Source organism: Bos javanicus, chromosome 22 (genome assembly GCF_032452875.1).
Source record: "Bos javanicus breed banteng chromosome 22, ARS-OSU_banteng_1.0, whole genome shotgun sequence".
NCBI lineage: Eukaryota > Metazoa > Chordata > Mammalia > Artiodactyla > Bovidae > Bos > Bos javanicus.
In genome coordinates, this window is record NC_083889.1 from 57,336,030 (window position 1) to 57,351,848 (window position 15,819).

General features: G+C 50.4%; 1 protein-coding gene and 1 pseudogene across 1 annotated transcript in view; one reads left to right on the forward strand and one right to left on the reverse strand.

Annotated features, from left to right (window-relative positions):
• The window catches only part of MRPS25 (mitochondrial ribosomal protein S25), a 45,204-nt gene extending 31,019 nt beyond the window's left edge, over nt 1-14,185 (forward strand). The window contains exons 2-4 of the mRNA XM_061397226.1: nt 2,223-2,329; nt 13,402-13,489; nt 13,922-14,185. Of these exons, the coding sequence (XP_061253210.1) occupies nt 2,223-2,329; nt 13,402-13,489; nt 13,922-14,114 (388 nt within the window). The 3' untranslated portion in view covers nt 14,115-14,185. The remainder of the gene's footprint in view (nt 1-2,222; nt 2,330-13,401; nt 13,490-13,921) is intronic.
• Nucleotides 2,385-8,234, reverse strand: LOC133235560 (large ribosomal subunit protein eL32-like; annotated as a pseudogene).
• Nucleotides 14,186-15,819: the final 1,634 nt, after the last annotated feature.

The window sequence follows — 15,819 nt, forward strand, 5'->3', positions numbered from 1 at the left end:
ACCTCCATCCGTAGTTCTTCAGGCGCTCTGTCCACCAGATCTGATTCCTTGAATCTATTCATCACCGTCACCGTATAATCATAGGGGATTTGATTTAGGTCATACCTGAATGGTCTAGTGGTTTCTCCTACTTTCTTCAGTTTAAGCCTGAATTTGGCAATGAGGAGTTCGTGATCTGAGGCACAGTCAGCTCCTGGTCTTGTTTTTGCTAACTGTATAAGCTTCTTCATCTTTGGCTGCAAAGAATATAATCAGTCTGATTTCTGTGACCATTTGGTGAGGTCCACGTGTAGAGTCATTTCTTGTGTTATTGGAAAAGAATGTTTACTATGACCAGTGAGTTCTCTTGACAGAACTTTTGGTCTTTACCCTGCTTCATTCTGTCCTCCAAGGCCAGACTTGCCTGTTACTCCAGGTGTCTCTGGACTTCCTAGTTCTACATTCCAATCCCCTCTGATGAAAAGGGCATCTCTTTTTGGTGTTAGTTCTAGAAGGTCTTGTAGGTTTTTATAGAACAGGTCAACTTTGGCTTCTTTGGCATCAGTGGTTGGGGCATAGACTTGGATTGCTGTGATGTTGAATGGTTTGCCTTGAAACCAAACTGAGATCATTCTATCCTTTTTGAGATTGCACCCAAGTACTGCATTTCAGACTCTTGTTGACTGTGAGAGCTACTCCATTTCTTCTAAGGGATCCTTTCCCACGGTAGTAGATATAACGGTCATCTAAATTAAATTCACCCATTCCTGTCCGTGTTAGTTCACTGATTCCTAAGATGTCAATGTTCACTCTTAACACCTCCTATCTGACCACTTCCAAATTACCTTGATTCGGGGACCTAACTCTCCTGATTCCTATGCAGTATTGTTCTTTACAGCATCAGACTTTACTTTCATCACCAGACACATCCACAACTGAGCATCGTTTCCACTTTGGCCAGAGGCTTCCTTCCTTCTGGAGCTATTAGTAACTGTCCTCCACTCTTCACCAGTAGCATGATGGACACCTTCCGATCTGGGGGGCTCATCTTCTGGTGTTATTTGCCTTTTCACACTATTCATAGGCTTCTTGCGACAAGAACACTGGAGTGGTTTACCATTCCTTCCTCCAGTGGATCATGTTTTGTCAGAACTCTTCACTGTGACCCGTCTGTCTTGGGTGGCCCTGAATGGCGTAGCTTGAGTTACACAAGCTCCTTCACCACAAAAAGGCTGTGATGGCAGACCACCAGGGAAATCCTGCAAAGGTTTTAATTAATCAAATTGGTCTGTGTTTTAAACTTTCTGAGTTCAGTGATTTATCCACTCCTAGATTGGAGAAGGTAATGGCACCCCACTCCAGTACTCTTGCCTGGAAAATCCCATGGACGGAGGAGCCTAGTAGGCTGCAGTCCATGGGGTCTCTAGGAGTCAGACACGAGTGAGCGACCTCAGTTTCACTTTTCACTTTCATGCATTAGAGAAGGAAATGGCAACCCACTGCAGTGTTCTTGCCTGGAGAATCCCAGGGACAGGGGAGCCTGGTGGGCTGCCGTCTATGGGGTCGCACAGAGTTGAACACGACTAAAGTAGTTAGCAGCAGCAGCAGATTGTAAGAGTATTCCCCATGATTGTTCTTATGGTTCCTTTTATTTTTAAATATTGGTGTAAAAACATAAGGACTTCCTTGATAGCTCAGTTGGTAAAGAATCCACCTGCAATGCAGGAGACCCTGGTTCAATTCCTGGGTCGGGCAGATCCGCTGGAGAAGGGAAAGGCTACCCCCTCCAGTATTCTGGCCTGGAGAATTTCATGGGCTGCATAGTCCATGGGTTCGCAAAGAGTCTAACACGACTGAGCAACTTTCATGACGGTGATAAAAACATCACGTGCTCACCTGGAGATGCACAGTTTCTCAGATGAGCACACTGTGTGACTGTCTCACCAAGCAAGACCAAGGACATTTCATTTTTGTATTTATACTTCTGTTTTGGTGAGTTTTAGGGTAATGTGCCATGTGAGGTAAGGATATAGATTTCTTTTCCTTAAATGACAAATCAGGGATCCCAGCATTCAGACAGCATGTTAATAGACTCCTGTGACCTGCTTTTCCTCACTCCACCTTTTTGGGGGGCTGAGTCCTCTCAGAATCTGATGAGAGTTCTGAATTTCTCTTTAGAAGAATACACAGGTGCATAAAGTTTAGGTTAGAAACTCTCATGGGTTTAATTTCTTGTGTTGCAGGAAATTCGTGTTTTTCAACATACCTCAGATCCAGTACAAGAACCCCTGGGTGCAGATCATGCTGTTTAAGAACATGACGCCGACCCCTTTCCTGCGGTTCTATCTGGGTGAGTGTCCCAGCTGTCTGGCGCGGGTTGGAAAAGAATTTCCAGACACAGAGCATTTCAGAAGGGAGTGAGTTTATTAAGAGCAAAGAGCAGAGATAATGAAGACACTGCAAACCCAGCGGGCCAGCACCTGGCAGACCAGGGGGAGCCCCCGCTTTCGGGGGTCAGCAGCCAGTTTCTATCATCTGAAGACAAAGTTCCTGCTGGAAGGGCAGCGCTAGGTGACTGGTTAGGGCCTTCAAGGGTGAGACTGGAGCCGGCATTTTCGCCTAACTTAGGGTCGAGAAGCCTGCTTGCTGCTGACCCGGGGCGCTTTGGGGAACGGTTACAGTGGGGCTCAGTCAGTTCCGGACATGATCTTGGTTCTGGGCTCCACCTCTGTGGCCACGGGTTAGGGCTCCGCAGTGAGCACACGGCCCTCGGCTGTGGCCCAGGCCTGCCGTCCCCCGTGCTCCTCCTGTGCGGCCGTCACTGGGGCCTGAGAGGGGAGCGCTGTGAACCTGTTGGTCCTGTTGCCTTGGCTTCTGCACCTGGTGCCCAGCGGCCACCAAGATCTCTCTGCCCGCACCCCCACCCCCGCCAGACTCACTCCCGTCGCCCCACATCTCCTACAGGCTCACATCGTGCGGGCCAGTCTCTGCACATTGCCTTGCTGCACTGTGCTTTAATGCCTTTGCTCATGTCAGGCCCTCTGCTGGAAATCCCCTTTCTACTTTTCTTGGCTAAATTAAAAAATAAATCCTTTGAGAGTCAGCTTGGGTACCAGCTCCCCCAGGAAGCCTACCTGCCCCTTAGATGGGTCTCCCAGGGTGCGTCCCTCAGCACTGGCCACGTTCTCTTGAACTGCGTGTGTGTGTGTCCCCTTCTGAATCATAGACTTTCACCATGCGCTCCTGTCCTCTTGAGGCACAAATTGTGAAGATTCCCTTCATTTGGGCTCAGTCCCTGGAAGTCAGAGCCAACGTTTTAGCCTGGCGCTCTCCTCAGTCATTCTGATCAAGTATTGTTCCTAGTTCCGTATTTCTAGGGGAGGGCAAAATATCTGCCTTACACGGTTACGAGAGTCAAATGCAGTGTAGATTGGGAAATGCATCAGGAAACAAATCGATGATGTTCTTCATTCATTCAACAAATATGTGTCAGGCTCCTGCTAGGACCCATGGACTCTTCTGGGTGCTTGGGGTATCAGGGAGCCACAAGGTCACCCAGCCTAGTCGTGTAGAGATGATACTCCAGCAGGAGGAGACAGAATGAACGGGGACTCAGTGATGTGGGTTGTTAGAAGACGAGCGCAGTGGGAAAAAAGAAAAGCAGAGCAAGGTGGAGCCGAGGAGCGTGGCGGGGCTTTGCCAGTTCCGTGTTTGTGCTGTTGTTTTTAAAACCTGACTTTATTGTGGGATAATTTACCCATAATGCGCAGGTCTTTTGTGCACAGAGGGATGAGCTCCGGTAGATCTGCGGGGCCCGTGTCACCCTTCCCCAGTGAAGACAACATCTCTCCTACTCCAGGGAGTCCCCCAGGACTGCTTTCCCGTCAGCTCCCACTCCCAGCAGAGGCGATCACTGCAAGCGGTTCTTCCTTTCGTGTGTGTATGTGGCTGAACTGCGTGGCCTGTGGGATTCGTTCCCCGACCAGGGGTCGAACCCTGGCCCTCAGCAGGGACAGCACTGCATCCTAAGCACCAACCGCCAGGGAATTCCGGCTGCCGGCAGTTCTTTCACCGTAGGCTAATTATTTGCTTGTTTATTTTTGGCCGCGCTGAGGCTTCACTGCTTTGCACTGGCTTTTCTCGAGTTGAGGTGAGCGGGGCTTCTCGTTGCGGGGCCCGGGCTCCAGGGGCGCGGGCTCGGCAGTTGTGGCGCCCGGGCTTGGTTGCTCTGAATAAGCTGTGGGCTCTTCCCAGACCAGGACTGAACCGTGTCCCCGGCACTGGCAGGCGGATTCTCCTCTGCACCGCCAGGGACGTCCAAGACTGCCTCATTTTGTTTGTTTCAGGACTTCATCTCGAGTCTCACAGTATATATTCTTCTGTGTCTGGTTTTCGCTCGTGGTGTTGAGAGTCACTCACGTTGTGCGTATCCGTAGCTCACTCATTTTTACTGCTGAGCAGTGTGATGAACATTTGGGTTTTTGACAGGTGTCCAGACAGAGTTACAGGTGTGAGATTTATGGAGGGCAGGGCGGCAGGGCTGACATCCCCGGAAGGAGGCCTGGACAGGAGTTGCCCCAGACGGAGGTGCGGCGCTGGGAACCGGGGGGCCGGCCCGCAGGCGGCTCTGCAGGAGCAGCAGGTCCTGGACAGAGGCTGGGGGCGCCGGGCTTGGTGGTGCTGCCGGGCTGGGGGTGTCCTCGCTCGGGGGGGCTGTGGGCCTAGGTGCTCAGTGCTCCTGGGCACAGGCTCGGGCTGGGCTTGTCCGCAGAGTAGACACACAGCGTCCTTAGAAGCCACCAGACAGGCTTCCAAGGTGACCCTGCCGTTCAGCCTGCAGCACGCAGGGTGAGGGTCCTGCTGGCCCCCCGGCCTCAGCCCAGCCGCTCCCGTTACTCGTCTGCATTTCCTGTCACCCTGAGCTTGGGGCCTTAAAGCCACACAGAGTCCTTACCTGAGAGTTTTGTAGGTCTCAAGTCCAGCAGGGCGTAAACTCAGGCTGTCAGCAGAGCCTCCGCTCCTGGAGGCCCTGGGCTGAAGCGTTCCCCGGCCGCAGCCAGCTTGTTGAGGCCACGCCGCCCTTGGCTCCAGGCTTGGCTCTGGGCCTGGCTCCGGGCCTCCCTCCGTCCTCGGGCACCGCCTTGGCGGCCGGCTGCCTCCCCGTCCTGCGTGCCTTTGACCACCGCCTGGGAAGCTCTCCAGCTCTAAGGACCGTGGAAAGTGGAGGCGCCAGGTTGCCTGGGAGACTCTCCCCATTTCTGGGTCCTTGAGTTTGATCGCATCTGCAGAGGCGCCTTGGCCACATCAGGCGTCATTCACAGGTTCTGGCGGACGAAGAGGGGCCGTCTGTGGGAGCCCCTCCTCCTGCCACGCGAGTGTTTCCAGTGTTAGCCATTCCAGCGGGGGAGTGTCTCCTTGGCATCTTGGTTTGCATTTCCCTGTGAGTGTCTTTCCATGCGTGTATTGGCCATTCATTTCTTTCTTTTCTGAAGAGTCTACTTGGATCTTTTCTTGTTGAGGTGCTCCTATATTCTGCATGCAGTTCCTTTGTCAGATAGATGTATTGTGACTATTTCCTGTCTGTGGCGGGCTTTTCATTTTCTTAATGGTGTCTTTTGAAGAGCAGAAGCTTTCATTTTGATGAATTTCAGCTTCTCAGCTGTTTTCTTTTGTCTAGTACTTTCTGTACTAGACATTCAGGTCTGTGATCTAGTTATTTGTGTGTTAAGTGAGAGAAGGATTGAGGTTTGTTTTTGGTTTTTTAGATTTGGGATATTCAGCTGTTGTAGCACCATTTGTTGAAAGATAGTCACTTCTCTTATGAAATTTCTTGGACGTCTCTGTCAAAAAAAAAAAAAAATTGACTGTGGCTGGATAAACAAAATGCATATATTCATTTAGTGGGATATCATTTGGTCACGAAAAGGACAGAAGTACCGGCACGGCTTCAGCATGGGTGAACCTTGTAAACACGCCAGCAGAAAGAAGGCAGACGTGGAAGGTGTGTGTGCGGCACACGAGCAGAGCCACAGGACAGGAAGTGCTTGTCTGGGGCTGGGGCGCTGTGGGGAGGAGGAAGGCCCAGCTTCACGGGTACGGGGGTCTGTTTGGGGTCACAGGAATGTGCTGGAGCCTCAGTAGCCGTGATGTTGCACAACATAGCGAGAGTGCCGACACCCGCCAGATCACACTTTAAGATGGTAACACCCGCCAGATCACACTTTAAGATGGCTACATGGGGGCTTTCCCTGACTGTCCAGCCGTTAGGGCTCCACGCTGTCCCTGCCAAAGGCGTGGGTTCAGTCGCTGTCTGGGGAACTAAGATCTTGCAAGGCACAAGGCCAAAACCAAATAAAACTGAAGTATAGTTGGTGTACAGTAATATAAGTCACAGGTGTACAAAATAGTGGATCACAGTTGTACAGGTTACGTGCAGTTTGTGACACAGTGCTGCCTGTGTTCCCCACGGAGCGCATCTCTGTACGTTATTCTCGTCTAACGCTTTGTACCCCACGCGCCCTGCCCCTTACCGCCCCTCTGTCCGTCCTGGTCCCTGCTGCTAAGCGCTGGTTTGTTCTCTGTATCTGTGAGTCTTCTTTTTTGTTATGCTTACTAGTCCATTGTACTTTTTAGATGCCACAAATAAGTGATAATGCGCAGTATTTGTCTTTCTCTGACTTATTTCACTTACATTGTTGTTCATTCGCTAAGTCGTGTCCATTTTTTTGTGACCCCATGGACTGCAGCATGCCAGACTTCCCTGTCCTTCACCGTCTCCCACAGTTTGCTCAGACTTATGTCTGTTGAGTCAGTGATGCCATCCAACCATCTCATCCTCTGTCGTCCCCTTCTCCTCCTGCCCTCAATCTTTCCCAGCATCAGGGTCTTTTCCTGTGAGTCAGCTCTTCGCATCAGGTGGCCAAAGTACTGGAGCTTTAACTTCAGCATCAGTCCTTCCAGTGAATATTCAGGACTGATTTCCTTTAGGATTGACTGGTTTGATCTCCTTGCAGCCCAAGGGACTCTCAAGAGTCTTCTCCACCACTACAGTTTGAAGTCATCCGTTCTTCGGTGCTCAGTCTTCTTTATGGTCCAACTCTCATGTCCATACATGACCACTGGAAAAACCATAGCTTTGACTAGATGGACCTTTTTTGGCAAAGTAATGTCTCTGCTTTTTAATATGCTATCTAGGTGTGTCATAGCTTTCCTTCCAAGGAGTAAGCGTCTTTTAATTTCAGGGCTGCAGTCATCATCCACAGTGATTTTGGAACCCAAGAAAATAAAATTTGTCACTTTATATTTTTTCCCCATCTGTTTGCCATGAAGTGATGAGACTGGATGCCATGATCCTAGTTTTCTGAATGTTGTTTTTTTTTTTTTTTGACGTTTCATGCTTTTATTTCTTGATTTATTTGTGGCTGTCCTGGGTCTTCGTTGCTGCACGAGCTTTTCTCTAGTTGCAGCGTGTGGAGGCTACTTTCTGGTTGCGGCGTGTGGCTTCCGTATTGTGGAGCACAGAGTGTAGGGTGCTCCCAGCTCCGGGGCTCCAGAATGCAGGCTCGGTGGTGTGGCTCCCGGGCTTCCTTGCTCTGCAGCATGGGGACTCTTCCCACACCAGGGAATGAGCCCGTGTCTCCTGCATATGCAGGTGGATTCTTTGCCACCGAGCCACCAGGGAAGCCCTAGGCACATTTCAAAGTGTGGAATTCACTCTGTGAACTGACTCCGTGGACTTGACTCCTAAACATACGTTCCAAGAGTTTTAGACGAGAGGTGGTTCTCCACAGCACGCTGGCAGCCACCAAATGCCTGCTCACGGGGAGCTGGCTCAGTGCACTGGGCGCCTCCCGTCACGGGTCCTGACACTGCTGCGGTGAGGTCTGTGGGCCGCCGTGGAAGGTGGCCCAGGCCCACTGTCAGGTGGAGAGTGAGTTGTAGAAGTGTGGGCCGTTGTATTACCTGTTGCACATCAGCAGCACCTCAAGCTCCTTGACGTTGTGGACCAGGAACTTCCGGAAGCCGCTGGGCAGCATGTGCTTGGTTTTCTTGTTGCTCCCATAACCGATGTTGGGCATCAAGATCTGGCCCTTGAATCTTCTGCGCACCCTGTTGTCAATGCCTCTGGGCTTCCGTCACTTCCGCTTGATTTTGACACATTGGTCTGACTGATGCTGGATGAACTTCTTGGTCCTCTTTTTGACGATCTTAGGCTTCACGAGGGGTCTGAGGGCGGCCATGATGCTGTCATCAGTCAGAGATGGCTGCCTGAATGTTGAGTTTTAAGCCAGCTTTTTCACTCTCCTCTTTTACCTTTATCAAGAGGCTCTTTAGTTCCTCTTTGCTTTCTGCCATTAGAGTGGTGTCATCTGCATATCTGACATTGTTATTTCTCCTGAATTAATTAATAAATCTTAATTCCAGCTTGTGATTCATCCAGCCCAGGATTTCACATGATATACTCTTCATATAAGTTAAATAAGAAAGGGTGACAATATACAGCCTAGACGTACTCCTTTCCCAATTCTGAACCGGTCCGTTCCATGTCCAGTTCTAACTGCTGCTGCTTATCCTGCATACAGCTTTCTCAGGAGGCAGGTAAAGTGGTCTGGTATTCCCATCTCTTTCAGAATTTTCCAGTTTGTGATCCACACAGTCAAAGGCTTTAGCCTAGTCAATGTAACAGAAGTAGATGATTTTTTTTTTTTTTTAAATTCTCTTGCTTTCTCTATGATCCAACCTATGTTGGCCATTTAGTCTCTGCTTCCTCTTCCTTTTCTAAATCTAGCTTGTACATCTTGGTTCACAGCTTGAAGTTCTTGGTTCACGTACTGTTGAACCCTAGCTTGAATGATTTTGAGCGTTACCTTGCTAGCGTGTGAAATGAGCGCGATTGTACGGTAGTCTGAACGTTCTTTAGCTTTGTCCTTTTTCGGTATTGGAATGAAAACTGATATTTTCCAGTCTTGTGGCCACTGTTGAGTTTCACAGATTTGCTGGCGTGTTAGATGCAGCACTTTAACCGCCTTGTCATTGTAAACAGCTCAGTTAGAATTCCTTCACCTCCACCAGCTTTGCTCGATGCCTCCTAAGGCCCGCGTGACTTCACAGTCCGGGACGTCTGACTCTAGGTGAGTGATCACACCGTTGTGGTTAACTGGGTCATTAAGACCTTGTTTGTACAGTTCTTCTGTGTATTTTTGCCACCTCTTCTTAATCTCTTCTGCTTCTGTTAGGTCCTTACAGTTTCTCTCCTTTATCGTGCCCATCTTTGCACGAAACGTTGCCTTGCTATCTTCAATTTTCTTTGAGATCTCTAGTCTTTTCCTTTCTGTTGTTTTTGTCTATTTCTTCGCATTTTCGCTTAAAAAGGCTTTCTTATCTCCCCTTGGTATTTTTTGGAACTCTGCATTCAGTTGTTGCCTTTCTCCTTTGGCTTCTCTCTTCAGCTGTTCGTAAGGCCTCCTCAGACACCACTTCACCTTCCGCATGTCTTTTTCTCGGGGATGTGTTTGATCAGTACCCCCTTGTACAGTGTTACGAGCCTCCATCCATAGTTCTACCAGATCTCACCCCTTGAATCTGTTCGTCACCTGCAGTCTGTGATCATTAGGGGAATCATAAGGGCTTAGTTTATACCCAGATGGTCTAGTGGTTTTCCCTACTTTCTTCAATTTAAGTCTGAATTTTGCAATAAGGAGTTCATGATCTGAGCCACAGTCAGCTCCCGGTCTTGTTTTTGCTGACTGTATAGAGCTTCTCCATCTTTGGCTGCAAAGAATATAATCAGTCTGATTTCTGTATTTGACCATCTGGTCATGTCCATACATCACCAGATGTAGAGTTGTCTCTTCATCCATGTTGCTGCAAATGGCAAAAAAAAATTTTTATGGCTGATATCCCAGTGTGTGTGTGCACGCGTGCAGCACATCTGAACCCATTCATCTGTTGATTTATGCTTCCATATCTTGACAATTGTATTAAATAATGCTGCTCCAAATATTGGGGTGCATGTATCTTTCTAGAAGAGCTTAGAGGGTAAAGCATTTGCCTGCAATGCAGGAGACCCGGGTTTGATCCCTGGGTCAGGAAGATCCCCTGGAGGAGGAAATGGCAACCCACTCCAGTATTCTTGCCTGGAGAATCCCATGGACAGAGGAGCCTAGTGGGCTACAGTCCATGGGGCCGCAAAGACTTGGAGACAACTGAGCGACTTCACTTTGTATCTTTCTAAAACACGTTTTGTTTTGTTTTCTCAGATGTATACCCAAGAGTGGAATTGCTGGGTCATGTGGTGGTTCTGTGTTTAGTTTCTTGAGAACCTTCTCTACCGTCTTCCACAGTAGCTGCACCAGTTTACATTCCCATCAGCATGTGGACAGAGGAGCCTGGTGGGCGGGAGTCCATGGGGTCTCAAAGAGTCAGACACAATTTAGCGATGGAACAACAGCTTGGTACAGTGGTCCCATTTCTCCCATCCTTGCCGACCCTTGTGTGTGGGGTCTCTGTTGATAGCCATTCTGACAAATGGGAGGTGATAGCTTAATCGTGATTCTGATTTGCGTTTCTCTGGAGATTATCTTAGAATCTTTCTCTGTGCCTGTGGGTCATTTGCATTTCCTTTGGGAAAGATGTCAGTTCTTCTGCCCATTTTTTGTCAGCTTTTATTTTTGATACCGAGTTGTGTGAGCTGTTTATATATTTTGAATGTTAACCCCTTATTGTATCATTTACCGTTATTTCCCCCCACTTCATAGGTTGTCTTTTTGTTTTCTGGTTTGCTGTGTCCGAAGCTTTTACGTTTAACTGGGTCCCATTTGTTCAGTTCAGTTGCTCAGGAGTGTCCGACTCTTTGCAACCCCATGGACTGCTACACGCCAGGCTTCCCTGTCCATCACCAACTCCCGGATCTTGCTCAGACTCAAGTGTTTTTAGTTTTTAAACAAGTATTTATGAATTTGGCTTCCCTGGTGGCTCAGAAGGTAAAGTGTCTGCCTGCAATGCAGGAGACCTGGGTTCGATTCCTGGGTCGGGAAGATCCCCTGGAGAAGGAAATGGCAATCCACTCCAGCACTCTTGCCTGGAAAAGCCCATGGATGGAGGAGCCTGATAGGCTACAGTCCATGGGGTCGCAAAGAGTCGGACACGACTGAGCGACTTCACTTTCACCTCTCTATTTGGCTACATCAGGTCCCAGCTGCAGCACGCGGACTCCAGCTGCAGACACAGGCTCTGCAGTTGTGGTACACGGGCTTAGTTCCGCGGCGTGTGGGAGGGATTGTAGTTCCTCAGCCAGGGATCAAACCCAGGGCCTGACTTGCAAACCCCTGGACCACCAAGGAGGGTCCCCATTTGTTTAGTTTTGCTTTCTTTTAGGAGACAGATAATAAAAAAATTGCTGAGATTTCATATTTTTCTTCTTTTAGGAATTTTGTGGCAGCTGGTCTTAGGTCTCTGATGCATATTGGGTTTATCTGCACAGATAGTGTTAGAAAGCGCTCTAATCTGATTCTTGTACCTGTCGCGCTCCAGTTTTCTTAAACCCGCTTACTGAAGGGAGTGTCTTCTCTCCGTCGTATACTCTCGCCTCCTTTGTGGTGGATCTGTGCAGCTCTACGTCTGGTGTCCCTTTTGTGTTCCATTGATCTGTGTCTGTTTTTGTGCCAGTATCTTGCAGTTTGGAGTACTGCAGCTTTCTGATGTAGTCTCAAGTCAGAGACCATGATTCCTCGAGCTGGTTTTAAGACTGTTTTGGCTATTTGAGTTTCTGAACTCGTCATCCTCTCTAACTGATCTGTGTCTGTCTTCTTGCTAACAGCAAACTGTATTGGTTTCTGTCGATTGAAAATACGTGTTAAGAGCAGGTAGTGTGCATCTCCTCCCGCCCTTTCTTTCCGCCCAAGATTAAAGCTGGCCCTTGTAGGTTCTCTGCATTTCTGTATTAACTGTAAAGCTTGCTTACCAGTTTCTAGGGGAAAAAAAGCTTGTTGGGATTTTGATCAGAATTACATTATAGATCACTGAGGACAATGGACATTTTAATAGTATTGAGTATGTTTTCTGTAAATATTACAGTAGTTTTTAAAGGTTCATTTTCCTGTTCTTTGGTTAAGCATCAAACAGCCTTATAGAAGTACTGCTGATTTGATACGTGGGTCTAGTGTCTTGTAACCCTGATAATTCACATTTCTAGTAGTTTTTATTTGCTAAATTCCTTAAGATTTTCTACATACACAATCATTCCTTCTACAAAGAGAGTTTTACTTCTTTCCAATCTTTTTTGTGTGTCCCAATTCCCTGTCTGACATGGCTGTAATATTTTTTTGCATTTTTACCAGTAATTCACGAAAGGTTTGAGTGTTACTCTGCATCGTAACACTTGGTATTGTGTTTTTTAAAAAAATTAGCCACTTTAATATCTCACTGATTTTATTTTGTATTCTTCTAATGACTGATGATACTGAGTATCTTTTCACGTGCTGATTATCCGTTTTTGTTGTTAAATGTTTATTCAGGTATTTAGCCCATTTTCCCTTTGGATTGTTTGTAAGAGTTCTTTTGTCAGAAAACAGGTCTTTTATCAGATGTTCTTCTTTCTCATGGAGTTGTCTTGCCATCTTTGCTGAAAAGAAGTTGACCGTAAATTTAATGTTTATTTGTGGACTCAGTGTGGTTCCATTTCTGTAGTCTGTTCTTTTGCTCATTCCACACTGACTTAATTATGTGTGTGTTATGATTGTGTACCTATGGTGGGGGTGTGTGCACTCAGTCATGTCCGGCTCTTTGGGACCCTAGGGACTGTGTAGCCCGCCGAGCTCCTCGGCCCATGGAATTTTCCAGGCAAGAATACTGGAGCAGGTTGCCATTTCCTGTTCAAGGGGATCTTCCTGACCTAGGAATCGAGCCCCCATCTCTTGTGTCTCCTGCGTTGGCAGCAGAATTCTTCAGCACTGCGCCACCTGGCAAGCCCACACTGTAGCCTGCAGTTCAACGGGAACTGGAAAGTGAAATGTTTTCCTATTTTCAGGTTAGTCAAAGTTGTTTTGGCTATTTTGGGTCCTTTGTGTGAATTTAAAGCTAAGTTTTTCAGTTTCTACAAAAACATCTGCTAGGATTTGGAGAGGGATTGAGTGAATCCATAGACCGATTTGGCTAGGACCGCCATCTTAACAATATCAAATCTTTCTATCCATGAACGTGGAGGTTGTTTCCTTTAAAACAGAATGAATACTTGTGTACATACCTGGTTTATCTGTGTTCACAACCACAGAAACGGAAAAAGGCCGCATTGTGGATTATGTAAACGCCTGCTTTCCCGCTAGAAATCTCCACTGAACGCGCCCGTGCCGCACCAGTGGAGACTGAGCGGGGTCCTGCCGCCCTCTCAGCCCTCGCCCCCCTTTCCTTCCCTTCCTGCTCCAGATTCTGGGGAGCAAGTGCTCGTGGACGTGGAGACCAAGAGCAACAAGGAGATCGTGGAGCACGTCAAGAAGATCCTGGGGAAGAACGAGTGAGTCGCTGGGCTGGCCTTGGAGGGGCGCAGGCATCCCTAGCCCAGAGGTCGGGTGGACGGAGGAGACAGGCGGTCGGGAGGGCTGTCGAGGCGGCGGCCGGAGGCCCTTCCTCCTGGGTGCACAGGGGGCTGAGAAGCCTCTGAGACCCCTGCCCTGGTGGCTGCGACCGTGTCCCTCCTGGGGCCTCTCAGGTGGGCCCTAGTGGGGAGCAGCCCCAGGCCTGCTGTGCCGAGTCCCATTTGTTCCGAGAGTGGAGCGAGGGATGGGGGCAAGAGCTGTCCTGAGGCGGCGCACGGGGCACCGAGGCCCCTTTGTCCCGCCCGCTGCCCTCGTTCCTGCGCACCCTCCTCCGCGGCCCGGGACGTGGGGCGCAGGGCAGGGCTCCCCGCAACGCGCCGCCCACGCCTCCTGCACTCTGCTCTCCGCAGGGAGACCCTCCGGAGGGAGCGGCAGGAGCGGGAGCAGCTCTCCCACCCGGCGCACTTCGGGCCCCGGAAGTACTGCCTGCGGGAGTGCATCTGCGAGGTGGAGGGCCAGGTGCCCTGCCCGGCCGTGGTGCCGCTGCCCAGGGAGCTGACCGGCAAGTTCCAGGCCGCCCTGAGAGCCGGCGCCCAGGACTGAGGCCCCGAGAGCCCCGCTGCTGTGCCCCGGGAGACTGACGACTGCTTTGCAATAAAATGGCCCCCTTTACACACGTGTGTGAAAGCACATTGCGAGGGGGGGGTTGGGCTGCAGCCAAGCTGCTCAGTGAACACCCCGCGCCATCACGCCCGTGAAGTCCGCGCCACTGAGCAGCGCCGTGTGACCCCGTCCGCTGGGCCTTCGGCGGGGACGGGGCTTCAGGGCCGGGAAGGGGCCAGGCCGCAGCCTGGAGACACGCGCCTGGGTCCCGCGGCCGCCGCGGTGTGGAGGGCTGCCGGGGGCGAGCCCGCTGCACTGACGCCCCTGACCGCGGGGCCCCAGCGGAGCAGAGCCTCCTGCGCGGCCGGCTCGGCGCGCTCCGGCACGGGGTGCGGCGCCACGGGCTCTGGCCGGGACCTCTTTGCTCACAGCGCGCCGGCCGGGTCGCGTTGCTTTCAGGCCTCAGGAGACAGGGCTGGGCTGACCCCGAGCGCGCACCGGGAGATGTGTATAAACGCTGCGGGCTTATCTCACTGTAATACAAGTTTGGCGCTCTTCCCATTTGATGCTCGGGTGATGATTTACTGTGATTTTGTACCAAAGCCGCATTCAGGGTGGTGGTCTGAATGCGCGGGCTGGGAGGGAGGTGGGCGTGCGGGTCTGAGGAGGAATGGGCAGCTCCTGAATGGCCACAGGCTTCTGACGGGGGTGGTTCACTGAAACTCAGCGCCCTCCCCCACCGCGGTACTGGAGGGAAGAGCCTGTCCCCGGTTCCACCGCCTCCCCGCGTGGGGGTCTCAGTCCCGCCCTGTTTCTGATGCCGCACCCGCTGAGGGCCTTCCCTCTGGCCGGCTGGGCTTGTCCGATAAATGGGTGCCCTTCCAGACTGTCTCCAGAGCGCAGCGAGACAGCCTCATGGAAACAGCCTTTCCCTCCATGGCCACAGGGGCGCCCTAATAAGGTTGCTGAGGAGGAGCATCACCCAGAACCAAGGTAGGTGCGGACCCCTCTCTAGAGAGGGATGTCCAGCCGCTCGCGGTATGGCGCTGCTGTTCTGGACCGTCTTGTCGCAGCAGCTAACAGGCTGCATTGGCACTGCCGGGGCGCTGTGCTCTCCTCGTTTCCTACTTTAATAGGGACAAAGATGGGTTTAAAATTTGCAGAAATCGGAAGCAATGATAGAGAAGCTTGCTATGAGGATCTTATAATGGATATACTTTAATTTGCATAAGCAGTGTTCACTAGACGGTTTTTGGCCTTGTTCTATTGAAGTAACCCATTTCAGTTTCATTTTGACTTCTACTTGGCAAAGCCATTTAAAGCTGCCAGTGGTTTCTGCCACAAGTCTGACTGGACCTCAGCACCCTCACCTGTAAAACGAGCCATCAGGTGACACAATGAGGGGTGTTTTTTTACCCCCTGGATAGCAGAGACCCTTCCAGGAAGCCAGGCTCTGCGAGTCTGTGTCTGCATCTGGTGGCACAGGCTGTGTTCTCCAGAAAGGTCTGCGTGGCTTCTGGAAGACGCAGAGGAGACGGTCTGGCCAGTGCTTCCCTTGAAGGTACTTACAGCCCAGTGACCACTGAACACAGTGTGGTGTGAGCTGCGCAGCTCTGGCACCGAGGTGCCTCCCTGCCACCTACTTGGGGTTCAGGGTTACTGATGTTATTACCGTTATGAGGAGAAATGAAGAGCAGGATGTACG